Here is a 26769-nt window from a genome sequence, read left to right as displayed (position 1 = left end):
CCCTAAATTCATTCTCCTATGAAGTTTTACAATCTTTAGATAATCCCTCAGTTTGCAGAGTTTTCTAGGGAGTTTCCTACACTTATTTAGTGGGTTTTGCACTAGGAGCAGTCATCTGTATCGTTCCCCTTCCATGTTTTTTGGATTGGTGAGTGTGTGCACTTGGTTTTTCTAATTGTTCAGATCCTTGCCATGGCTTTGTGTTTAATTGGTAACCTTTAGTCAGGTAACATGCTCTGTTATATGGAAGTATCTCTGCAGTACTTTCCCAGTGACTGGACCAAGAATGTGGTGGAGGCAGTAGATTTCATCTTGCTTAACTTTAGATGTCTGCAGTGCAGGCCTAGTGCACAGCTTTGCATACCTGATCTGTACTCGATGGGGGTAAATGCTTGTTTCAAGAGGTGTTTGTCTCATGCTTCAGACATTTGTATTTTAGTTAAAACTTGATTTTTATACTTAACATTATGATGTGAAATATGACTAACTTATGAGTATCTGTCTAGGTTTGGACACAATTGCACACAGAGGCAATGAGGTTTAAGATGAGCAGAACCAGTGACAAACGAACACCTTGTGTACCTTCTGCAATTCTGCACCTAAAAATGTTTGAAGAGAGATGAATGAGATTTTGTAACTGAAGACAAATTTCTATGGATAATGGTTTGTGGGAAACAAGCTCAGTGTTAAACTAGAGAAAGATAGAAAGGTGTTTGAAGAAGAGGGACTTTAATTAGAAGGAAAAGACTGTGATGTGCTCACCCAAGACTTCTGGGGCCTTAGAAGGTACGCGAAGAATTCTAGCACAAAATCAAAGATCACTGTTCAAATACCACCAACTAAAAACTGCTGAAAGTGTCATTGCTTACTATAATAAATGAAAAAAATATACACTTCTCTCAGTTGAAGATCATGTGCTTTATAAACAGTTTGAAACAACCTTAAGGACTTATTTTCAAAGGTAATGAGTAATTACTGTTGGACTAACATAAGGAAGAGCTGCTGTTTTCTGGTGCCTTCAAAGTTTGAACTGTTATCTCTGAAGTTTTTGGAATATAAAATGGAATATATTGAATTTAGTTTTTTTAAATATTAATGAATATTAGTGTATTTAATGATTTCATTTCGTCCAGGACTGGAGCAGTTTCAGCAGGTACAAAAAGTGTGAGCTTATAGCATGTTGCATAATGTTTTCTTCTTTTATGGCTTGTGTGGGCAAAACCAAAGATCCTTCAGCAGACAAAAGAGCATTGCTGATTATTAAGAAGATAAATGGATGGAGATGGTATTTTGACTGTCATTGTAAAAATGTGATTAAAAACCATAATATGATAGAAACCCACAGATTTAATATAGATTCAGTAAACATATTGTGTTCGTGTATTTATTACAATACTGACATCCAAACCTCGAACTTGTATTCAGTCAGAGTGGAATTATTTGAAGATGTGGGATTTTATCTAAGAGCCTTATTGTAGAATATGACCATTTTTTCCAGCAACCTGAAAATCCCAATTACTTACAAAACAGTACATGAAAGCTGTAGTGGTGTAAAATACAAGTGGGCTGTGGGGTGTAGCAGGGGATAGGGGATCTGTTACACCTGCTAAGAGAGGCCATTGCATCAAACAACTGCCTAAAACAACTCCACTAGTTCATGACAGAGCCAAGCCTTATCAACAGCTGCAGAGTCCCAGTCTGGGCACTCCTGCTTTTGCTATCTGGGGCAAACATCCCTGGGTAGCTAAGCAGCAGCATTTGTCATTACTCATTTCCCTTTCACTGTCCTGTGAGAACAGCTGTTTGCTGTTTTTCTGCACTTTGAGATCTAGGGTAGAGATCGAACAGTACCTGAGGATGAAATCACTTCTTCCTATTTGTAAAACTCTTTTGATCTGAGGATTCCAGATTTTCCAGCATTATGGTTTTCTTTCTCTTCTGTTTTTGTTCTCTTCACATCCCTGCTTCTTAAAATAGCACCTCAGAAATTCTTGCTTTCTCTGTGGTTATCTTTGACTTGGCTGAATGACTTAGGTTTTGCTAATCAGAAAATAGAAATACTTCTTTTTTGAGGCAATTTCTACTGTATTATATCTGGGGCAGTATTACTCCTAATCCCTCCAAAAATGAGGATAGTTTTGCTTTTAAAGACCTATGGTTGCTTTAATCATTTGCAGATGCCTGTGAATCTACACTATGGTGTGTGCCGTATTTGGGATGCATTAAGGGAAAGGAAACCTGGACTCAAAAATTCATGGAGGGTGAGAAGCCAGGAGAGCCAAAGGGGAAAGATTATTACCAGAATATAATTGCAGACTGGCCAAAGGGGTGCAGTTTGGCATGGCAGGAGATGGGGGAGCTATAAAGCACAGATCAAAAAGAAAGGAACATGTCAGCAGTTTTCTCACTTAGTTTGAATGAAGACGAAAGGAAAAATTCAATCCTTCTTATGCTATAAGAATGTAAGGTGAAATATCAAAAAACACCTATTTTTTTCCCTCACAAATGGGATAATCCAGCATTTAAGTCTGAAGGCAAAAGAATCATTGGCTCAGCTGGGTATCTAAAGGTATCATATTTATAGACCAGCTATTTCAGGAAAAGAGCCTGTGTTCTTTTGCATCACTTAAGGCAAAATATAACCTTGGCAAACAAAACCACTGGCAATATTTGCAGTTGCATCATTCTCAAATGAGTATTTAACATCAGAAAACGTTAGGACATTCATGATAAGCTGCTGTTTTTACATAATCCTATCAGTTATGGCTGTCCAGTAGCTGCGGTACAATATCTCGAATAGAAAATGTTCACTATCACAAGTTAAAGCAGCATGGGATAGGTAACTGGATTATGATACTGATGTCAAACTGTGGAATAAACTTAATTCAGTAATTGGGTCCAAATGTGATTTGAAACTAAGGTTTAGTCACAAGAGGGTTTTTTCCCTTCCAGGAATAAAGGAATAAAACCAGAAATGTGGCTTAGTGACAATTCCTTATATTATGGACAATGTGTAGTAATTTGCTTCAAAAGACAAATACCTTTGTGTTTTGTGCCTTACTCTGTAGAGAATCTTTTGTGTGAACAGCCCTAGACAGAGATTTTGACAGAGCTCTCTATGTTGAAGAAATGTCATAGTTAATTTTGGGCAGAGCCAAAATTCAAATGGATGGTCACACTAAAGGATGGAGTCACAGTAGCAGACACGGAAAAAATGTGGCAGAACAGATCAGAACTAAATTCTTAAAAAACCTATTAAAATGAGTTTCGTTAAAATATTTAGTAACCTAAGATTTTATTCATAAGGTAGGAAAAGCTAAAATTGTATGCAGTAGATTGCTAAACTAACCAGTTACATATTTCAGTTAGAAATACCTGAAGGAAGATACTGCAAATCTGTCAGGTTTTCATTTTATCTGTCTTAATTCAACCTACTTTTCATGTCACCAGAAGCATAAGATTTCAGCTGCCTTGAGGAAGTACTATCAGAAGCCAACGCCATCACAGTTTCCCAAATTCTCTTGCAAAACTGCTGCTTTAGTGAATACTGTGCTGAAAATGTCTCTGGTTTTCTTGTCTTTGGGGATGCCAGAGGTCAGGTGTTTTGGGCCACAATGTCCAGTCCAAGATCAGGGCCTGCTTTATTCTGTGCAACTGTTTCTGAGTAGCCAAGGGGAATACCAATGCTGACAGCAGTTTTCCATCTGTTCCTTCCTGACCTGCAGATATATGTTTAATGCATAGCTACAAAAGACTCTTAGCTTGTCATGGAGGGCGTTAGATTTCCCTGCTGGAGGCCAGCCATAGCAAAGCAAAGCTTTCCACTTGAGTCATTTGCTCACAGTTGAAATCGTGCAGAAGTTGCTGTTTTAGTGAGGTAATGATACTTCAGACTTCCCTCTTATGGAGCAATACAATTCTCTGAGGTCACACTGGTTTTTATCACCTTTGTTTATCGACTTTCTGACTTCAGGACATTTTATTCAGTTCTGACAGTTCCCAGGCAGTGTGTTTTTTATCAATGTCTCCAGGAAGCAGATACCATCAGCAATGTCCAGACCTACATGTGCGTGACCTGACCACAGAATTTCACTGTCTTGAAGATGTGTTACCTCCAAAATACAGTAAATTCACTATTAACTTTAAGCCAGCTGGTTAGAGATCTTGGTCCATCTATCTCATGTCTTAATGAACACCATAACATTTTCTGGGTATTGTACAGATTCACTAAAAAATTTCAGAGATTCTCTTGAAAGCTTCCTGGAAGTCAGTACCAAAGACCACAGTCTAGGTATGTTTGGAATGTGCCCTGTGTCCCACTGTGCACTGGTTGTTCACTGACAGTGAACATACGGTCAGCACAAGAGCAGCTGCCAGAAGTAATCTGCTGTTCTTAAGGTACCTGATAATGCAGTGATGTTGCAAATCCAATTCAGTGTAAGTATGTAGGATAATTTTCTGGAGAGGACTGTGATGCTATGTCAGCCTTACAGTCATGAAAATTGTCTTTCAGGTAGTTTTGTATGTTTTTTTTCTACTTTCTTTTAAAGTGGATCCATTCTCTTGTTCTCAGATCAAGATTTAGAGCATCCTTTTGTGATTCTTTTTGCTGCCTTTGAGCAGATCTGATCTGTTTTACCCTACACTGTGTTGTGCCTCCCATTTCTTCCCTTTTAAGCTATTATTAAAATCAGGAGCCCCCTTTTCGCTGTCTGCCAGTGTGATGTCTTTTCTTCATAAACATTGATTCATTTTTTCCATTTTAATGAGGCTTTGTCCTGACCATTTTGGAAGTACTGCTTTGCTGGTCCCTTTCTGGCACTGCTGCTCCACAGCATTGCAGTGACCCAGCCCTATTTTTATTGAAAAATATCAGAAAAGTCTTAGTTTTACTAACATATTTTGCTGAGGATACTCAAGTTTTGTTTTTGTGAAACCTGAAAATTATGCCTTTCAGTGGAAGAATTGCTTTTTAAAGAATTGACATTTAAACACCATACATTTGAGTGGCTATTTTTTATTTACTTCTACAAGTATCTTATTTATTTTCCACTATGGCAGCATATATGTCACATCACTGTTGGCATCTAAAACTTACATGCCCAAACATTCAGAGGAACAATAAAAAATTAATACAGGTTAAAATCATGTTGTGCCCATATTTTATTATCACCAGTCTGATGTGATTTTGTGGGCAGAAGAACATGCTCTTGCCATCAAGAGATAATTTAGTTACTAAAGTTGAATAATGTCTTTATTAGTGCTGCTGTGTGAACAGATTCCAGATACCCAGTCATGTTCTGTCCATAATTAGTTCTCTCTACTTTCCAATTTATGCCCAGCCATGTCAATGAGGGTGTGCTACTGTTAAAAAGGTTCTGTAAGATGTTTTAGGAAGTGTTTTTGTATCATGGTACATTTGGAGCGTTTTCATCCTCACTTACTTGAACTGTGTACCTGCTGCTTTGCTGCTGATTGGTTCCTCGTCAGTCTCACAGGGCTCTTTATGTGGTGTCACTCACAATCAGTGCAACTTATCTGTTTTCCTCCAGAAGGGGAACCTCAGTAGTTCATGATTTTATTATTGTTCTTCAATTTGATACAATCTGTTCCTGACCATCTGTACCCACTCATGCTGAGAATATCAATACTGTAATTTTCCATCTCCCTCATAACTTGAGCTGATTTCTTCAGCTTGCAGCATTGGATGTACATGCCAGGATCTTGTACATAACATGGAGAAGCAGATACTTCAAGGTTTGGGCTTCTTGCTGAGATGGGATTGGACTGATGCTTGTAGTACAGATTCACTTGGGGCTATCCACTAATCAAGGAACTGAGATGGATATTGTCATGGAGACAAAGTGAAGGCTTAGCCAGTAATACTTCTGAAGAGGAAGGTGGTCAGCCTTGCATCTAGCTCCCATGCTTGAAGAATCAAGAGAGAAATTTCTGTCTGGCCTCTATCTTTGATTTACCCAGCCTTGGTAGATGTGTTGGGAGCTTCCACAATCCTGCTTGATGTAACTTTGGATCAGAGTCTCCCAAGCAGCCCAACAGAGCAAGGTACCAGGTTCAGAAATGGGGGAAAATGTGGGTTTGCCCCCTGTGTGGGGTGCATGTGCATGCATGTGCGTGTGTGTACTTTGCATAATTCTGGCAATTTGTATTCTACTGTACTTAGAATTAAGCAGGTTAATTTAGCTTTTCCTCTATTTGTTCATATCTGGTGCTTAGAGGATTTGGAAAATCCTATTCTCAGCTATCGGCTAATTTCATAGAACCTACTACAACTGTTATATGTTGTCCGGTGGACTATTATATGATTGGTTTCTTTTTAGAATTTTTTTTCTTCACATGATGTAAAATATTTCTAAATGGCATGTGATTAGAAATCTGAGAAATTCTTTCAGTATTTAAGTAATCTTTCAGGTTATGCAGACTGCGACATTTGTGTGTGTGAGAATATAAGGGAAAATAAAGACACATAATGGACTATACCAGGAGGTTTCAGTGGTGTAATAAAGCACAGGAGTAAAGTTCTGATAATTTAAACTCTCAATGGAATAATACCTCTATAAATCAAAAATATTTACTTTGTCCATTGCTTATTTTTAATATGTGATTCTGACTAATGAATTCATGCCCTGTAGAAATTTCTATACCTTCTTGAGTCATGCAAATGTTGTCTCTTATCACCCCAGATACTGCTTTCTTTAGTGATTAGCTCTGTTTCACCCTACACTGTTGTCATATATTTTTTTACTTCATCTAACTTCACCATTTTGGGGAAAAGATACTGTGCTAATTTTTCTTCTTTTTCAAAAATAGTGTAGAATTCATTGTACCAAAATTGGAGAAGTACAAGAGGCAGTCAGTATATACGTGATGTAGAACCAAATATGAAAGCAAGTATACACAAACAGAATAATTTGTACTGATTTCTTCATGTTACCTTTTTCCTGCTTCGAAGGTCTGAGCACAACAAAATGTGTTTTTGAAGGACACATGGACATCATCCACTAGGGAGACAAAGTACTTCTCCTCAGCTAGTGAACAAGTTTTCCTTTCCTCTTTTTAAGATATTCTGTGAGAGAGTAAAGCAAAGCTGAGACATCTTTGCATGTCCTTCTCATCCTGTGAACTGATAGAAAGAAACATGACATAAAACAATGGAATTAAATGCTTGCTGGATATGGAATTATGGACAGTAACAGTGTAGGGCCATAGCAGTTAACTCTATGAAGGCTGAAGATGTTCCATCAGGTGGACAAAGTCACAGGAAGCAACTTTCTGAGAAGTAATTCCTTGTGAGAGAAGCAAGCAGCCATGTGTCTGACAAGTCCTCTTTGCTCTCAGGATGTGAGTCAGCAGTGTTGGAGTTGTTTGCAGTCATCTGCTGCTGCAGGTTAGGGGCTAGGCTAAAAGGTTTACTGAAGCCCAGGCAGACAATGTCTGCAGCCTTTCCCTCATCCACAAAACAGGTCACACCATCACAGAAGGACATCAGGTTGGTCAAGCAGGACCTACCTTTCATAAAACCAACCTTGCCAGGCCTGATTTCCTGGTTGTCCTGTACATGCCCCATGTTGGCACTCAAGATGATCTGCTCCATGACTTCTCTGGCACTGAAGTCAGGCTGAAACCTTGTTGAAACCTCATTCCAGCCTTTCTTGTACACATTTGCTAATTTCCAGTCAACTGGGACCTCTCCAGTTACCCAGAACTACTGGTGATGACTGAAAGCAGCATGGCAAGCTCTTCCGCCAGATCCCTCGGTACGCTTAGGTGGATCCCTGTGGAGACAATCCCTGTAAGATCTATGTAATGGATAAGTGGGTCCCAGTTATTCCAATACATAGATCTTACAGGGACTCTCTCCACAGATCCCATCTAGCCCCGTAAATCACATAACAGGTATCTAAATCACATAACAGGTTGCTGGCTATTTCCTCCTGGATTATGGGAGCTTCATTCTGCTCCCAGTCTCTGTCTTCTGGCTCAGAAGACTGGATATCCAGAAAACAATTGGTCTTGCTGTCAAAGACTGAAGCAAAGGAGCCATTAAGTACCTCAGCCTTGTCCTCATCCTATGTCACTGTTTCACTCTGCATCCAAAATTGTCAAATGTTGATTTGTCCTACCACCTCACAGACTGCAGTGATTTGCACATAAGAAGCAATGCTTTATTTTAGTGTATAACTTAGTTTTCTGTATTTTTATGGCTGAATTTTGAATGTGTTACAGAGTCTTTTTATAGGGTTTGAACCTTGACAGCCATGAATACTTTTGAAAACAACTGTGAATGATGGATGAATACCTATGAAATCCACAGTATCACTAGCAAAATGCCATCAGCTGTTTATTGACTTTTTTTGCTTGGTAGCTTTTGAAATAGCTGGCACGGGGGAGACTGCACACAGAACGTGGCTACTCATCAGACCAGCTCAGTTTGCTCTATGGGAGAGCATGAACAATTGCTGTGAAAATATTTCATATGGAAAAGTAAAGATAAGGCTGGGAAGTCTTTCTGCACAAGTGTATCCTCTTTGGCTTTGTACTATATAAATTCTGTAGCACTAACCTGAACTGTAGTACAGTGGTTAATTACATTTAGGCTAAGCAGCTGTGTTAACTCAGTGTTTCATACTTTGTGGCTATTAGGATGGTTACTGGTCTTGTTCTTTTCTTTTCCAACTCATAAACCCTCTGTTTTTGAAAGTGTCATCCACTAATTTGATAGTGGATGTAGTCCCTTTTATAAAAGACAAGGCAGACTTTAGCAGCTGATAAGTCTAAAATATTGTCTCTCTAAAAGATTCTCTGCACACTGGCAGTGGAATAACTCATTTTGCATTCAAAGTAGGAGATTCCTTACACCTTCTTTTTTGATATACCTCTTTGAAATGCAAGAGGAAATGTCAAAAATGATCTCATATTTTATTCCTTCCCTTCCATCCTTCCTTTGTAAGACCTTTCTTTATAGAGAATTTTTTCCTGTCCACTATAAAAACAGACTTTGTTCAAGTGTGGCTGCTTATACTTCACTATCATCAGGAAAGCTGGAAATAAAATTGTAACTTGTAATCCATTTATATTTTAAATACCTTTGTCTCACAGCAATCCTAACATACAGTTTTTGTATCAATTTGTAAGATGCTGTAGCATGAGAAAGGTAATAATTGTACTCAAAGGTTGTGTATTTTCTGAGACCAATATTGCTAGTAAAAATAGCCAAGCTTTTGTGCATGTGAATCCCTTCTCAGAATGTTTTGATTTTCTACTTATTAGAAAATCATTATGAATGTAATTATACTAATGTAGCTAGTGAATGAATCTTGTTTTAATCATACTTGTACTTCTAAGTATGGCAGAATCCCGGTCTGGAGAGCAGAACACAAAGCAGCCATCATCATGTTACTACGCGTTTGCTGACTCTCATTTGGCCTAATGCAATTTTCCCCTTAGCCTAGTAAAATGCCAAAGTTGATTAATGTTGATTAAGACTGTTCATAAACTTTTCATGCTGCACAGTTTGATTTTATCTGAGGCATGTCAACTAGGATCTCATGGGAAGCCTTTTCAGGGAAACAGTGCTAGAAAGTGTCAAATAAGTGCTAATGATTTCAATGTACAAGAAAGAAATTGTTTTCCAATTAGACTTTAGCTTTTGCCATTCTAGTGCCTTCTGTCTCTGGAGTGTAAAATGAACTTTCACAAGATACTGGCTCCTTTCTTCATGTACTAGAGCTAAAGTTGTAATGTATGCTTACTTGAATTAAAAAAAATTAAGTTGCCTGTACCATTGTGCTTTTAGGAACAGTTTCACAAGGCTACCCCTTCTGCCTTTATCTATTATTTGAATTAATTGAACTTCCTGATAATTTTTGGTCATTTGACAGATGTGCAACCGAGAAAGGTAGATTTTTAGATACAAAATACCAGATGCTAAACTCTAATTATCATCCCTCTCAGGCATGTTTTCATTATCAAAACTGCTATAGTCCGGGTCTGTAAAAATATACTGTAGTTGAAAATCCAAACAGCTAAAGACCTGCTGCCTTTGGATTTTGAGGAAAACAAAAAGTCAAGCCAGTATTTTCTATCTCTTCCCAATAGAGAGGTCAGAACTTAAACTGGATGCAGTAAAAAAGGAACCACAGTAATGGACTGGTTTTACATTAATGGATGTTACCTTGAGAACTTTCCACTCAAATAATACTTTGGGAAAACTCTAAACAGTTTTACTCCAGCAAAGATGCTCTGTCTCCCAAATTGTGTCTCATTTTTCTTCAAAGATCAGTTTAACACCATCTTGTAGCAATGTCCATGAAAAAACAGTCATCTTCCATTTCTCTACTGTTGCTACCTTTATCTTACTGCTGTCTTCTCATTTCAATTGCATTTGTCTGAGTTACCCATGTACTCTGTTTTGTCTGTGGCTCTCTGAGTTTTCTATGGCAATAGGCTGTTGCCTGTGCTACTTTTTCTATTGATTTCTAGGGCACTAGACCCTTCATACATGACTAGGCTTTCTAAGCATGACAATAATAATAATAATAATAATTCTTAAGGATACCATTAATACTTTTAATAATGAATAATAAATTGAGAGATAGAATCACATAATGCAGTCCACAAAAGAAAAAAAAGGGGGAAAAAAAGAAAAAAAGAAAAAAAAGAAAAAAAGAAAAAAGAAGAAAAGAAAAAGGGCAAGCAGTCATTTCTATCTTGTATAAAATCAGGAGATTGGGGACTTTCAAGATGTCACTACAATAGAAATGAATATATTCCTGAGATCTGGAACAGGATATTCTGTACCAACTCTGGAGGACAATCTTATGACTGAATTAAAAAAAAATCACATGGGACGTAAGAATACTGGTGTTTCTTCTGAAACAGCTTGAGTTTCATAAATGCAGGAGGGGTCAGGGAAGAGGGATTAGAAGGCAGCAAAGAGGGAAGACAATGCTGCATCCATAACTTACAGAAACATATGATAATGTTCTAAGCACCAGCTGTGCTAATGTTAGCCTGTGCTTTATGTGTTGAATAATGCCTATATATTCATAATTTAGAAACCAGTGTAGTATCTGACAACTCAGAACAATTGAAAAGAAGCCAGAGTGCTCAAGCTGGGGACAATTTTTAATACCAATAAAGGTATTAAATATCAAGGAATGATCTGTAAGGGACCAAAAGAAATAGACATGTATGGTTTTGCTAGGATTCTTGATTCTACAATTCTTTTAGCTGGACAATTGCAACACTGTTGATTTATTACAATCAGGATTGTCAGATTATAAGAATAAACTTGCTGCCCAGTTACTTAGAAACATTGCTGGTTCATGAAGAGAATCAAATCGAAATGTATAACCAAAGAACTGTCATTACATGGGAACTTTTAGGTTCTTTCTAAACTTCCTCCTTTGTCTTTCAATCAACTAACTGAATAATCAAAATTGAACTGTCAAATTCAGACAGAAAATACTGAGTTTAAGATCCTGTAAAGATTTTAGCTTGCACCTTTAATTCAGCATGTTTTATGTCACAAATATGATAAAATATTTCAAACTGAGCATGGAAACAGAACTGCAGGAATGAGACATAATAAAGTTTATAGCATTGATCATATTTACAAACTTATGTACCCTGTGTCTGTGTATAACTTTCTGGACAAAACATCCAAGCTGCAGAAATCATGTTTAGCAAGTATCCCATTCATGGAATAGTTTAGGTTGGAAGGAGCCTTTAAAGGTCATCTAGTCCACCACCTCTTTGAGCAACACATTCCAGTTTTACTACCCCTATGATAAAAAAATTTCTTCCTTCTATATATCTACTTTAGTCTACAACAGGCTAAAACATATTTCTCCATCTAACTTACAGACCCTCTTAAGGTATTTACAGGCCATATTAAGGTTACCAGAGCCTTCTCTTCTCCAGGATGAGCTGCCCTAACTCTCCCAACCTTAAACCAGAAAACTATCTAATTGATCTGAACCTCTCTTCAGTTTTCAACCAGCAGTGCTTACAGAATACCTACATGCTAAGGCCTCTACTATATTGCATTTCAAAGTACAACCTGGATCCTAGCTCCTCAGTCCACTGAGAGAAGGGAAATCAATCTCTTCCTAGCAAAGCTAATTTAGGAATAAGGTTGGACATTCTCCATAACCCAACCACTTCCCATGATGCCCATGGAGAGCCCCCAGTCCTCCCCAAAACAAAGGGTTTTGTTAATGGTTCTCCTTGAGCAGGGAAAGGATTTGGTAGAGGGTAAAAATGAAGTTACACATTTCAGAGCAACTTAAGAAATTTACCATTCTGACTCAATGAAGATACTGATCATATTCATAGTCTAGAGGAAAAAATGTGTTCTGTAGATAAAAGACCAATACCTTTCCATCTGCTGCAGATAGATCTTTAACACCAGTTAAATTGGGAGGAAGTATTTCACTAATATAGTTCGTTATGGCCAGTACTGTGTATACTATGGATGGCACTCTTTTATAGGGAATGAGATTAACAAATAAAAAAAATCTAACTTCTACCCATAAATATCTAGTATTGTTCAAATCGCTTGTGAGGAAGCATCCAACTAATAGAAATTTGCTTGGAGCATAAAAAAAAAATTGCATAGAGACTAGCAAAATCCTCCTGAAAGCAATCAAATGACAATTTGATGACATTATATAATATGTTTCCTCAATTTAGACAGGAGAAAGCTGGGAATGATCCAAGACTGCACCAGAAAACCAGTCCATGATGGTTGGATAGCATTTAGTACAGGACCTGGAAAACACAATTTGTTGCAGTGTAGTTTTTCCTTCCTGTATGGGACTTTGAGGAGTTCCCTGCAGACTGCTCCCATGAAATGTCCTGCAGGAAACATTTCTTGCTGGTTATACATCTGACTTGATCCACTGAGAGTCTGAGTACTGGTAATTTTCAACCAAGAATATGTCTTTAATTTCCTCCATTCACTGATCCATAATAGAATATTTTAAAGTTCTCTTCATGTCAGCTACATAAAAATGTTTTCTGAGCTTCAAATTGGGACAGAAATAATAAATAATTAGTTACACTGGATTTTTCCCCTTATACAAAACATTATAAAGCAGATGTTAGCTCTTCCTTTTCAGAGAAGACTTATACTTGACATGATTAAACAATGAATCTACCAACTCATTTACTCTTGTAGTTGCTGTGAGGAAGGAAATGGGAGTAGGTATAATGAGACCCTTAGAGAAAGACATTTTGTGATGATATATAAAACTAGGTTACAATATCACTGTTTCCTTGGGAACCCCTCATGTCTAGCAGAACTGAAAAGGAACAGATAAAAAAAGGGTATCAGAAAAATTATATTAATAACACTGCTGGTGTCAGTACATTTAGATGACTTACAGAAGCCACTAAAAGAAAGTATCACATGACTTTGATATACAATTAGAGTGAATTTTCATTTACAGATTTTGCAGTGAAGAATAATTTCAGCAGAGGATTGTAAACCAGGAATGGGAATCTTTTTTGGAGGATGTTAGTCAGTTCAGAATGAGAAATGAAAATAACAGGAAGGGCAGGGAAACTGGAGAAACAGGAATGGGAAGGTCAGAATTAAAACTGAATGCTCCTTATAAATAATTTTTGTAAATGATCATACTACATTATAGTATGATCATTTGTTGGTTTATTATAAGCTGCTGTTGACCCCATTACACTGGAGTGGGTAGGGAAGTCTGTGCTGTATATTTTCATTAATATATCACCTGAGTAATGTAAATAACAGTAACAACATGAGACAATTCTGTGCAGGCTGACAGGAATGTGAACAAAAAATGTTTGTTTTCAATTGCAGAAAAATGTGGGGAATGATAGGTGGAACTGATTGTGAGAAAGGAAGGTAGAAGCTTAGAAAGGTCAAGCTGAACCATTTTTTCATTGTCATCAAGACAGGATGTCTTCTACTCTGAATCTGCTCTCTCTTTTCAAAACAAATAGCTAGATAACATATGGGGATTACAGTTCCTGTCCCTGTATTTGTTTGTTTACACTTGCCCAGTAATGGCAGGGGATTTAGTGGAAACAAGGCAAATACTGAGGAGAAAAGAAAGCTCTGAAATTCTACAGTAATGCTGAGAGCAAGTATTTGTCATTTGTGGATGAAACATCACAGGCACATTGAAATGAAGCAGGCACTGTAAATCCAGAGAGTTCAAAGGTAAATATACACTGGAAAGAATCTCAGCTGAATGACGCAATGCACAAAAAACTGTAGTGATGTCTTGCAACAAGACTACAGCCTGAATACTGCTTGTGTTTATGGCTGAGGCATGGCATTAAATATTTTTGAACCAACTGTGTAACCTGACTGGAGTGACTACTTTCAATTGGTCTGGTTTTTGTAATCATTCTTAGAAGTGATTGACTGATTTCTCATGTTCTTCACTTCCCTGGGATAAAATGTATTTTTCAAAGGCTTCTCTACAGTTAATTCTTCCATTCAACATTCATAGATTGATAAAGAATGTACTATCTTTGGGAATCTGATGACACATGGTTCTAAATTTCCTCTTCTTTTTGATTTTGATGCCAGATTTATCTAGTGCCTGGAAGAAACCAGGAATTCGGTGAGAGCCAGCTGGCTGGAATCCAGTCTGAAAGGTGAAGGTGATGTGAACTGGAGGAGCAGAATGCTTTCAGGACTGAATGAAAAATTATACAGTTTATTTTACAAGGATATCTGCTTAAATATTATATGCTCAGTGTCTTACACAATGGTTTATGGTTTTTACCATAGGGTCTATTATAAACAAGTTTACATCAAGAAATAGAACTGTCTCCTTTAGCTAAGGATGCTGTGACATTTCTTAGAAAAAATTAAAATTCAATTAATATATGTGCCTGATAATAGGTAGAGATTATTGTTAAGACCTGCTTTACCACAGCAAACGTCTCATGTCCTTCCAACAATCTGTTCCTCCAGAATTTGTTTCCACAAAGGAATGGTATTTTCACATGCAGGCAGAACTCTTTAGCTTGTGGACCTACATCCTAGAATTTATTCTTTGTGGAAATACAGCTAATGAGGACCACAATAGGTTCTGAAAGATTGCTTTTCCTCCCATGTCTTTATACTTGGTTATAAATTGATGTCATGGCAGATAACAACACCAGCTCCAAGACTATATGATCTGGGATGAGATTTCAAACTGCTGAAATGAAACCTTTTAAAATCACTTTATTATTGCTGTATACACTTCCATGTTATCCAGCACTGATGTTATGTCTCATAAAGTGAGAGAATAGCAAGCAGAAATCTATTGTCTCTTACAGAGTAAAAACATACAGATTTGGATTGAATTGTTTCTTTGGCATTCTTGGATGGGGTATTTCCTATTTATTTGGTCTGAATGGCATTTTGGGTAGTGTAGGATGCTTTTTCCAGAAATTATTTCTTGCCACAAAATGACTGTTCAGGTGGGGGATTTATAGGTAGCAAGAGTTTTGAGAGGTTTATTTCACCTCTACCTGGTGCCCGTGTGGGAGGAGGACTTTCTTCTCCAATCTTCTCTAATGGGTGTCACATTCTTGCTCTGGGTTAGAGGAATCTGTCCAGACAGAGGCTGGGGTAGATTTCACACCAGCGTGGGGTGAAGGGCACTCCAGCAGGACCTTATGTGGGCGATGGTGGAGCAGCAGGTCTGTTGGGCTGGATCCGCACGGCTGAGCAGCGATGCGGTTCCCGGCTCGGGGGAACCGGCGCACATCCCGCGTCTCCCTTGATGTTGCTCTGCGATTCTCTGCCCGATCTGCGGACCGTGCCGTGGGGCTACGAGGGGACGGGGATATGGGTGCTCTGCTGGCCTCCCGGGCGGCTCGCCCTCGCCTTTCCCTCTGCCTCCATTTCCTCCTCCCGGAGCCGGCGCTCCCCCCCGCCAGATCCTTCTCCCTAGGGCTGCGTTCGGGGACCGGCCCGGCCGAGCGGGTGCCCCTCTCCGGCCTCCCTGCGGGCGGCAGGGGCAGCGGGAGCGGCGGGAGATGCGGGAGCGGCGGCCGCGCAGCGTCTCCCCGCCCTCCCCCTTGCCCCCCCGCGGCCGCCGGGCTCGGTCCTCCCAGCGCGTCGCCGGCGCCTTGGCTCCTCCTTGTCCTTCCTCGCGTGATTTTTATCGCGTCCATTTTTTGTGCGGGGATAAATAAATAAATAAGGGCAGCTGCCGCCCGCCGCCCCCCGCCGCCAGCCCGCGCGGCGCCGCTAGGGGCGGCAGCCGGGCCCCGCATCGCCCCGCGCCGCTCGGCTCGGGAGAGGGAGGCAGCGGGGCGATGCGGAGCCCCCTCCCGTGACTCCGGCTCTCCGCCATGCCATGGGTTAGGCGGACTCCATCCCGCAGCCGAGAGGGCACCAGCCAAGCGAGGCGGCGGCAGGAAGCGGCGCCGTCCGGCAGAGGAGCGGCGGGAGGCGGCGGCGGGAGGCGAGCGCGGCGCCCCGCGGCCCCTTCCATGGACGGCGGCGAGGAATTATGAGCCGCGGCCGGCGGCCGGGACTGGCGCTCGCCCGCTGGGGCTTTCCCCGCTGCGCGCCCCGGGGCGCCGGGGCTCCGCTCTCGTACGGCGGCAGTCGCTGCCCCCGTCTCCTGACTCCCCGACGCTCGCTCCGTCCCCCCTCTCTCTGCCTGGCGCTCGGGGTTGGGATAATCTCGCTCGCACCCAAACCACAGCGCTCCCGCGGCTAATCCTGCCCTCTCCCCTCTCCCTCCCCACCCCGCCCCCGGCCCTTCCTCTGCTGCCCTCTCCCCTCCCCGCTCCCCCTGCTCGCCCCCCGGGGCCCCTCCGTCCCCGTCCTCCCGCTGCCGCCGGCGGCCCGGCGGGTGGGTGCGAGGTCGGGGCTGCCGGGCACCCCGCCCCTCCCCGGCGGGGCCGTCATTAGGCTGCCGGTTGATTACAGGGTATTGATTTGTATGTGCTTCTCCCGGCGCCGGCCGCTCCCGCTGGTGCTGCTGGAGTTCGGGCAGCGCTTCTCGTAGCGGCGGCGGCAGCTCCTACTAAACATGTCGGCTCCCGCCGGGCCCCGGAGCGGCCCCGCCGCTCCTCAGCCTCCTCCGGCCCCGCAGCCCGAGATGCCGGACCTCAGCCACCTCACGGAGGAAGAGCGGAAGATCATCCTGGCCGTCATGGACCGCCAGAAGAAGGAAGAGGAGAAGGAGCAATCCGTGCTCAAGTAAGGGCTGGCGCACCCCTTTCTCGTCCTCCCGGGCCCGGGGCCGCGAAAGTCTCTCCTCTGGCCCCGGGGGTGGCACGGCCAGGGCGGGAGAGAGGAGTCGGGCTGCCGGGGTCGGGCAGGAGTGCTCGGCGCCGGGCGAGTGTGGGGCACGGCGGGAGGGACCCGCGGGAGCGGCCAGAGACGCGGCAGCGCTCGGCGCCTGCCTTAGTCGCGCTCGGCGGGGCGGCTCCGGCTCCGCACGCCCCGGCGCCGGCGGGAACCGGGCGCCCAACATGGCCGCACAGGTGCCGTCCTCACCCGGCGTGTTCCATCGGGAGGACGCGGGTGGGTCGGGGCGGCGGTCGGCGCCGCCGGAGGGGGCGGACCGGCAGCATCGGGCCCGGTGCCGGGGGCGCGGCGGGCTCCGCGCTGGCGGCGGCGGCCCTGCCGGGCGGAGCGGCACCACCGGGGCCTGGGCTCCGGCCGCCCGGCTGGGTGGGTTTGCCACAGCCGCCATCTTCCCCCGACAACGTGTCTGCCGCCCGCCCCCGCCCCGCTGCTCTTTCCAAGCGTGAGCCCCGGCTCCGGGGAAGGCAGGACGCCTTCCGCCTGCCCGGCGCGGGCGTGAGGGCTGCCCCGGCCCCAGCACCGGCACCGGGAGCTGTCCGGAGCGACCCGGCTCAGCATTTGGAGCTAGCTGTCCTCAGCCCCGGGAGCTGTCCACAGTCCCCGGGCCCAGCTCAGCCCCGGGAGCTGTCCACAGTCCCCGGGCCCGGCTCAGCACCGGTAGCTGTCCACAGCCACCCGGCCAGGCTCAGCACCGGGAGCTGTCCACAGTCCCCGGGCCCAGCTCAGCACCGGTAGCTGTCCACAGCCACACGGCCCGGCTCAGCACCGGGAGCTGTCCAGAGCCACCCGGTTCTGCACCGGGAGTGTCCGGGCAGGAGCGCGGGGCCCGGGAAGCCCGAGCTTTCCCCGTGCGCCGTGCCCCGTTCCCGGGGTGACACCGGTCTCCTTGCAGGCCCGGGGGTCCCGCTGCCGTGCACGGCATGGGTCACGCCCTTCTCAGTCGGCTGGCAGACACCGAGTAAAGTCGAGAAAACTGTTCTCCCTTAGTGATGGAGTAACCACGCTGACTTCTAGTGGTTTAAAAATAAGCAAAGCTACCGCTGTCGTGGATGTGACTTTGATGAGTGTGGTGAAGCTGAAGCTCTAAGTTCTAAGCGGGTTTTTTTGTACCAAAATTAGCGTTGTGTCTTGGACATGTTAATTGCAGCTGGTCTTTCACACTCAGCACCTGGAAGCTGTCTTCTGGGCTTTAGTTGCTGACTTTGGAAGTCTGCTTCCAAGATTCACTGCATCATACCAAAAACTTCGAATATACTTTGTGTGACAGCTCCTAAATGTTGAGGAGATCTCCTAAAAACATTTCAAAGTCTGTCTAAAAAGGTTTTTTGTTGGATGAACATTCTGAAGCACGTCAGTGTAATGTGAGCACTGGAAATAAAGTACTATACCTTCTTTTGTCACCACATCTTAGTCTCTTGCTCTACAGTTTGTTTGCTATTGGGATACTTTATTTTGAAACAATTTAGACTATTATATTAAGTTACATGATATACCAAAATAAATGCAAATTTTTGTCTAAAATTTTTGCACTCTTAAAAATTATTAGTAAAAATAGAAGTTCAAATTGGAAGCTGCAGGAATTCAAGGAATTAAGGTTGCATTTATTTTTATTAAATATATAATAATAGTAATAAAGTTTTAAAGAAGTCTCCTGTCAACTTTTGCTGTGGAGAGTAATATTTATGATCAAATGTGAAGTAAAACATCAGTACAATACTAGGATCAGCTTGAATGGTTAAACTTGCAAATGAAGAATAAACTGTTCTCAAGTAATGCTAAGGTAAAACTAACTTAAGAAATGAAGCAGAATTGTTTTCATTTGTAATAGTGAGAATCTTGGAAGCAGACAATGGGCAAATAAAAGGTTTTTATCATATCTTAGGATAAAATTTATGTAGGGTTTAGTTTCCCATTATGTCTCACTAAAAGTGTCCTCTTGAGTTCTGTGTAAGCTGCGAGGGAGATGGTAAGGTGTAAAGTTTATACATAAAGGATAGCCTAAAGCAGTGCTATTAGGAAAATGCTGTTGTCAATGGAACTTGAATAGATGGCCCACAATATTTTAGAGGGTAGTGAGAAGTGAACTGGTGTCAGATGAATAACTCATCAGTTTCATTTTTCTTAAAATGAAGTGTCTCCTTGAGCCATCAGGTACATGTTTAATCTAAAAATATCTACAGATTTATCAAGCACAACCCTTCACCAAAGTCATACCAGCATATTTATGTAGATATTACTGAGTTTAATTCTCTTTAGAGATATTTTCCTTCTGAGAAAGAATAAAAAAAGACCCCCCCATGTTTATATGAATGAACTACTGTTATTGCATAGGGATAAATATAGAGCTAAATCCTGCAGTCTTTGTTCAAGTGTAATTCTCCTCGAAGGCAAGCTTCTTTTGAAGTGGAAGGTATTTTTGCCTCAGCAATAAAATTGTGTCATTTCATTCCATGGAGACATATAGCAGGATTAAAAAAATGCTGAAAACAAGAGTTGACATTTAGAGATATTAACACAAGAACTGTTCAAATGTTGAAGAAAGCAGCAAGCATGTATTCCCTCTATTTATTTTTAAATCATTTATGGTGATTGACTGTCAGTATGAATGGCTACTCCCTGGGCTCTACTTCCTTTCTCCATTCTGTTTCTATCTTGTGTTTTTCAAATTCTTATGCTGTTCCCATCACTGTGGTATTTGAGCATTTTCCAAAAGAGCATTAAGTAGTGTGACTCACATCTGTAATGTGGACTATTTATTCTTTTCCTTTCACTCCCTGGGGTAAAGATGTGTGGATTTAAAATAGATACATAATTTCTCCTTATGCTTGTTTTACTCTTTTTGGAGAAGGGAAATACAGATGGTATTGAGTTGTAATCTGTAGCAACTAATAGTGATCGGGTCAGCATGAATTCTTGCCAGGATTTGATGGAACATGATGGCATGGAAAGCAGAAGTTTTCCAGATTTGCTCTGTCCTTTGGCCTGGTTTGATCTGTGAAATACGCTGAGCCACAGTTGTGCACTGTGTTCCTGAGGTGGAGCTTCTGCTTTAAAAAGGATGGGTGGTAAACTCTGCTGCTTAGACTGTCTCTCTTCTGGAATTTTTGGGACTCTTGGAGTGCATTTTGAGTGTTGTGGGCTAAGAAGTTGTCTTTTTGACAAGGTTATTGAATATATATTTTGCATAATATTTAATATGCATAATGTGTGACAGAGTGAATTTATGTCTGTACTCTGGGTGTAAGTCTTTGCTGTTTAAAGAGTATTTGCATACTTTCAACTTTTTTCTTTGTGGATATTTTACTGTCTTGGATGGAGGATAGAATTTTTGATGATCACTTTTCCTTTAAATTATGCACATCTTTCCTCTTATAAAATCTGGTTTTATGTGTGTAAGCTTTTTAACAGATTTTAGACAGTACATTTCCTCCATACAGACTGACTTATGGGATCAGTCTTGTGCTTTTTTACTTTTAATTCATACTTTATTTCTGTATGGAAGAACTGTGTTGATAGAGTGCACACAGGAATAAAAATAGATGTTAGGGTGCTGCCATTACTTATTAAGACCTCTGTTTCAGCCTGTGTGATGTGCATCTGCACTTTCCTACTTGAAATATCACAAGTTTCCATCTTCTTTACTGAGCAATTCTAAAGATAAAATGCTCTCCTCATAAAGTTAAACTCATAGCTCTGAAAAGACATGTATTTCAACTTTTCTCAAGAGTCTGGCTCAGTAGTAGACAAATTTTCCCAAGAAAAAAATTTTTAATGAAATCATCCAACTTTTCATATATTTGCAAAGCATTACTATGAGGTCCTGGTAAAAGATTTCTTTTAAAAGTGTGTGGCTTTGTCAGCTGATTTACCTAAGAAAGGTGGAAGCATAGTGGGCTAGCTAGAGGATGGTGGCTCTCTGTGAGCCACCACTGTCAAGCCCAGAGTGAACTTTAGGAAGGCACAACTGACTGCAGGCTCAGTTACTGTGGCAGGGATTGCACAGATGTGCTAAAAATGGGGTAGCTACACTGGATGAAACAAAACCTGTGACAAACAAAACCAAGGAAGCTGGGTTTTGTGAGCTCTGTATGACACTGTGAGTGAGTGAGGTGTGGGGCAGGATGCTCACCTGGAGAAGAGGAAGCAATAAGTTGATGGCCATGACTCACAGAAGTGTAAATATCAGACTCACAAAGCTATTGTACTATTTTATAAATTATTATCCTACTTTATAAATAATCAGCTCTGATTTACACTGTCTTAAAAGCATTGTATGTTTTGGATTTGGATTTCAGGGCTGGAAAGAAGATATATGTGGTGATTATTGATTTTGCTTTTGGAAAATAGAGATATGTATAGGAATTCCTAAAGTTTCTAGAGTAAAAGGCAAAAAGATTTGCTTTTGACTAAAAAGTAACCTAGGGCTTCAGGCAATGTTAGTTATGTTATGCTCCCATAATTTTGCACCACATTTTGTCTGAATTCGGAGTGCTGATTAGAACAGTTCATTGCTATACCACTCATAATTTTGCTCTTGTTTCTGTGTATTATAAAATCAAATATGGTCCAAATGACATCAAAAGTTATAGCTTTATGCAGTATAAAATAAGTGATAGTCGAAATTACACAAATATGTATGTATGTATATATATATATACAGTTGAGGAGGATACTTGCTCTCTTTCCTGCCCTGCCAGGTCCTCTTCTCTTCCAACCACCTTATTCTGCTCCCTTGTAATATTCTTTACAGTCTCTCCTTTCTTCTGTTTTAATAATTTGCGCTGCTTTTTGGGCCTCTCTCAAAGTTGTCATTGTTCCTTGCTCTTCACTCTTATCACCTGCTTAGACTGATGACAGATTTTATACTGTAGATAATACTTGTCAGCTTGTTATGGCTTGTACCATTTGCTCTTCAAGAAGACTCAGTGTTTACAATTGTTCTCTAAAGAACCTAACTCACTTTTAGACACTGCCTACAAGTGATTAAAGTAGTACTTCCTCTTACTGACTAAGCAGAATTTATTTGGAGATTATACAGAGTGCCAGTTACACTAATTATTTGGCTTGATAATTTTTATGTTGAGTAAAGTTTTAGAAGACTGCAATAGTGCTGGCATTCCCACATTCAGGAAGTACAAGTAGGATCAGTTGGATGTAGAAAGGCTTGACATCATACGGGGCTGAGAAACAGTCTAACAGATACAGGATTTAGTTAAAAAAACCCCCCAAAATTGACATTCAATGCCAGATAGTATGTGCTTTCTGCAGTCATGTCAAATTAATATCTTTCTGCACTTCTTTGAAAAAAAAAAAAGAGAAAAAAACATTTAATTTTACATCTGAAAGAGAGGAGTGAAGATCATAATTTTAAGGTGCTAGGACTGTATCCTAGAAAGCAGTGACTGGGTGAAATGCAGTGGTCTCTGGAGGTGAGGTTAGGAGACTGAATGGTCCATTCTGGATTTTGTCCACATCTCTGCATCTCAGCATCTCTGAGCTGGGTAACATTTAAATAACTGAGAATGTCAAAGAATTGATTTTTCCATTGAAACAATGCCTAATTAGTGTATATATTGTAAGTGTCAAAATACGCAGAAGTTATTGGTTACTTCAGAACTGGTGTAAAATGTGGTTTTACCCTAGAGAAGTTTTAAAATACTTGCAACATATTAAAAGTTCCATAATAAGGAGGAAAAAGTAAACTGATAGTTTGAACTTGCAATTTTAATCCAGTGGAATGGGATTTTCTTCAGCTTAGTGCCACCCCTCACCCTTTTGCTTTAGTGGCTTCCTTCAAGTTTTGTTGTCATATTTACAGTCAGTCAGAATGCTAGGGCAGTTTCTAAGACCATTTGACCATCTTTTTCCAAGAAGGATTATTTTGGTATGATCTTTCCTTTTCCCCCAGTGTCTTCACTGATGATGCATTTTGACAGAAACTGGGGGAAATAAAATCCCAAGAACACATTAAGTGCCCACATTATGATCTCATCTATTCCTGTTTTACTGCAACAGGCATTATACATTAACAATGAACTTTGAGGTAAGGATGATTTTTTAAGTTAAGTTTAGAGCACAAGGCCTGTTTTAATAACATGTTTTACTATATCAAAGTTATTGGCTACAATGTACCTTAGACAACCTCATCTCTCTAGGAGTGGCCAAGTCTTTGTTTTAATTTAAACTCATAAGCAGGAAGAATGTCTTGAAATACTAGTTGTCTAAAAATGGCATTCAAAAGCAGTTGTTGTTCAGGCAAAATTATTCATATTATAAATCTGAAGTTCATATTGACTTATATTGTTTTCAATGCTTACCAAGTTTAGATCTCTTTTGCAGGACTGCATGGTGTAACAGGAGGAGCTGTTACACCCTTGAAGTAACTCAGTTGAGGGTTTGCTATAATTTATTAATAAAAACAGTTTACACCAAATCTGGTAGTGCATTTGTAAACTCAGTAAACTCCAACAACTTCATCTCAGGAGCTATTTGTACTTCTGGTGATTCAGAAGCTGGCATGACCAGCTCTCAAGGCAGAAGTTTCTGACACTTATTTGTATAAAGCAGTGATTTGCAATTGTGAGACCCCACCTAAGCAGTGAAATAAATAGCTTTCCTGGCCGAGGCAAGGGCACATAGCAGACAATGCACTGAATTCAGTTGCAAAATCAGTGCTGTGCTCCACAGCTGCCTCTGCATGATATCATGTGGTGGCTGTGTCCTCATGTAGTTTTTCCAAGCTATGGTCTTGAAGCTGTGAGGATGTCAGTAAGGACTGACACTGTAAGAGTTAATGTGTCAAACAGTAAGAGATTGTATAGGGGAATAGCAGAGCATATAAGAAGTAAATGCATGTAATTTTTTGGATAGTAAGAGTTCAAAGCAATTTCTGCTGGTTTATGTCATTGAAAGTGGCAGACAGTGTTTTTATACTCTTGAGTTTAAGTATCAGCTGTCATCACAGTACATGCTTGCAGAGTGATCTCAGTTGCATTTTGATAAAGAAATCAAACTCATGCATTTTGATAGAGGAAAAGTAATAGTCATAATAGTTGACTTTATGTATCTGTATCTTTAGGAGTTTCTAAGTTTTGATGTGAAGCCATAAATAATATCTTTGATTTAAACTTTAAACTTTTTATTAAAAATATAGTGAGATATCCTTTTAATTAAAAATAGAGTGAGTTTGTTATAGCAGCAGTTAGCAAAAGCTGAACTCGTGTTTCAAACAAGTCTGAGTGCTTCTATTTTGAAAATTCATAAGAAAATCTTTAAACTTTAAATAACACATGAAGCCTATTATTTTCTTTGTTTTCTGTCTCTATGGGGTTGGTTCTTTCTTCTTCTTTCATATGAGGTTGCTTAAATACTACCTGATGACCTATTCTTTATTTGACATTAATATTTTTAAGGTGAATCATTTCTTATAGCAAATATAATATTATATTTGTACTCAGAATATTTAACAGGTCATAACATCACTAGGTGTTCAATATAACATGGCATTTTGGTTCTGTGTATTTTTGAGGGCAGACTTACTTTAGAATGTGTACTATCTTTAGCATACAAAGGACATAAAATTTTTTTCACCTTTAAATAAAATTGTGAGTTAGAAGAAGTTAACCTGTTTTGGAAAATGGTTCACAACCATCTTTTGTATAACTTTTCAGAAATGTGTACTCCAGTGTATTATCAAGAAATCCTTTTCTACAGAGTGTTTATCTAACTCTTGGTGCATTTATACATTTTTCTGATTACAGAAAGGAGGAGTGAGAAGAAGTGATTTTAAAGCTGTTTAAAGCCCAGAGAACACATGGAATAATAGAAAACATAGCTGGTTGTGACCTCAACAGGTCATCCAGTTCATCCTTTGCCCCAAGGCATGACCGGCTCTCAAGACAGAAGTGTCTGACACTTATTTATATAAAGTAGTGATTTGCAATTGTGAGACCCCACCTAACCAGTGAAATAAATAGCTTTCCTGGCCGAGGCAAGGGCACATAGCAGACAATGCACTGAATTCAAGCTAAGCATCTCTGCAAGTGCTGTGTTGCCTATGTAGCAGAAAGTGAAGAGTGGGACAAGCAGACCTTAGGGTAAAGCTCTTCTATACAGTACGAAAATTTTACATTTTTCAAATGATAAATTACTACTGAAAGGTGTGAGAAGAATGACTACACTACCTGCTCAACCAGGGATGGAGATTTCTTGAATTCCCTTGATAATTTGTCTCATTTACTCAAAGTCCTTATCCTTACCACTAGAATTTCCCCCCTACTGTTAAACCTAAATCTCTTTCCTGCCATTTGCTACTTGCTCTGTCCACAATGTGAGTGCAATGCAGTCTGTTATTTTTCTGTTTGCAGCAACCCTTTATGTATTTCATAAATGTGATAATATCTCCTCCTGTGTATTTTCATCACTCCTTTCTGTGGATTCAACAAGTCATATTTTCTAGACTGCTGACCATTCTTGCTGCTAGTCTTTATATATACTTTTTGACTGATTTTTTTTTTTAATACAGTGTCCAAACCCAGACGCATATTCCAAAAGTATGGGGAGAGCATGATGATAAAACTGTCTTGCATGGAACTCTTTCCTTGTATAGACAATGTCACATGTGTTTGGGGTTTTTGTTGTGGTACAGCACTTATGGATTCATTGTCAGTTTGTGATCTACTATCCTTTCACCATGCTTTTTTGCAGAGCTCTTGTTGAATCAGTCATTCCTCATTTTGTATTTGGAATTTGATTACCTCAGCTATGCACTGTTTGTCTTTAGTGCTTTTGAGTTGTATTCTGTCAATATCAGATGCCTCTTATGAATTTTGCATTCAATTTGCTTAAATAAAATGCACAACAGCCCTTGGAGCAGGAATGAGGACTTGCTTCTGGAGAGACAGTATCCTAATCACAGAGATATTTGACTTCCTCTTGGCAGTCCATTTTCACTCCTGACTGCATGTTTGTACGCCTTCATTGTTAGGATGCAGAATAAACTTTTCCAGAACCCATAACTGGTTCATTTGGGAAGCGAGAGCTGTGTTCAAATCTATTCCTGACAAAGGAGATCTTTCACCAATTTGGAAATACACAAATGCTATATTATTTTGAGGGAAACAGTTGCATCTGCTGCCATATTTATTCAGTAGGTGCTAGATGTTGGTTGACTTACAAAAAATTTGACAAAACTTTGAGGTCTCAAAAATACATAATTATTAGGGGTTTAATGAAGATAATAAGATGGATAGTGGAAGTGATTTTTCATACTCCTGTTTGAAAAAATCTACTCACACCATTCTACATACCGAGGAGTTCTTACAGGGGAGGATCACCACTGGCATCAAAATAAATCTATCATGAGGTGTGAGTCCCCACAAAATCAGACTTCTTTGACTTCAGCATGCATAGAACTGTTCAGCTAATGAACATCATTG

At 40.6% G+C, this 26769-nt stretch overlaps 1 protein-coding gene across 37 annotated transcripts in view; it reads left to right on the top strand.

Moving 5' to 3' along the window:
* Positions 1 to 5676: 5676 nt before the first annotated feature.
* RIMS2 (regulating synaptic membrane exocytosis 2) overlaps positions 5677 to 26769 on the top strand; it is a 457129-nt gene continuing 436036 nt past the window's right edge. For 7 of the 37 annotated variants that reach the window (XM_026793277.2, XM_074553780.1, XM_074553740.1 and 4 more), the window contains exon 1: positions 16140 to 17221. In XM_026793277.2, coding sequence (XP_026649078.1) covers positions 17052 to 17221 — 170 coding nt within the window. In that variant the 5' untranslated portion in view covers positions 16140 to 17051. Of the gene's footprint in view, positions 6067 to 16136; positions 17222 to 26769 lie in introns of those variants that run through there. The other 30 variants (XM_074553710.1, XM_074553797.1, XM_074553727.1 and 27 more) reach the window with 9 other exon arrangements.

Source organism: Zonotrichia albicollis, chromosome 1, assembly GCF_047830755.1.
Source record: "Zonotrichia albicollis isolate bZonAlb1 chromosome 1, bZonAlb1.hap1, whole genome shotgun sequence".
NCBI lineage: Eukaryota > Metazoa > Chordata > Aves > Passeriformes > Passerellidae > Zonotrichia > Zonotrichia albicollis.
This window is presented reverse-complemented; position numbering and strand designations above follow the sequence as displayed.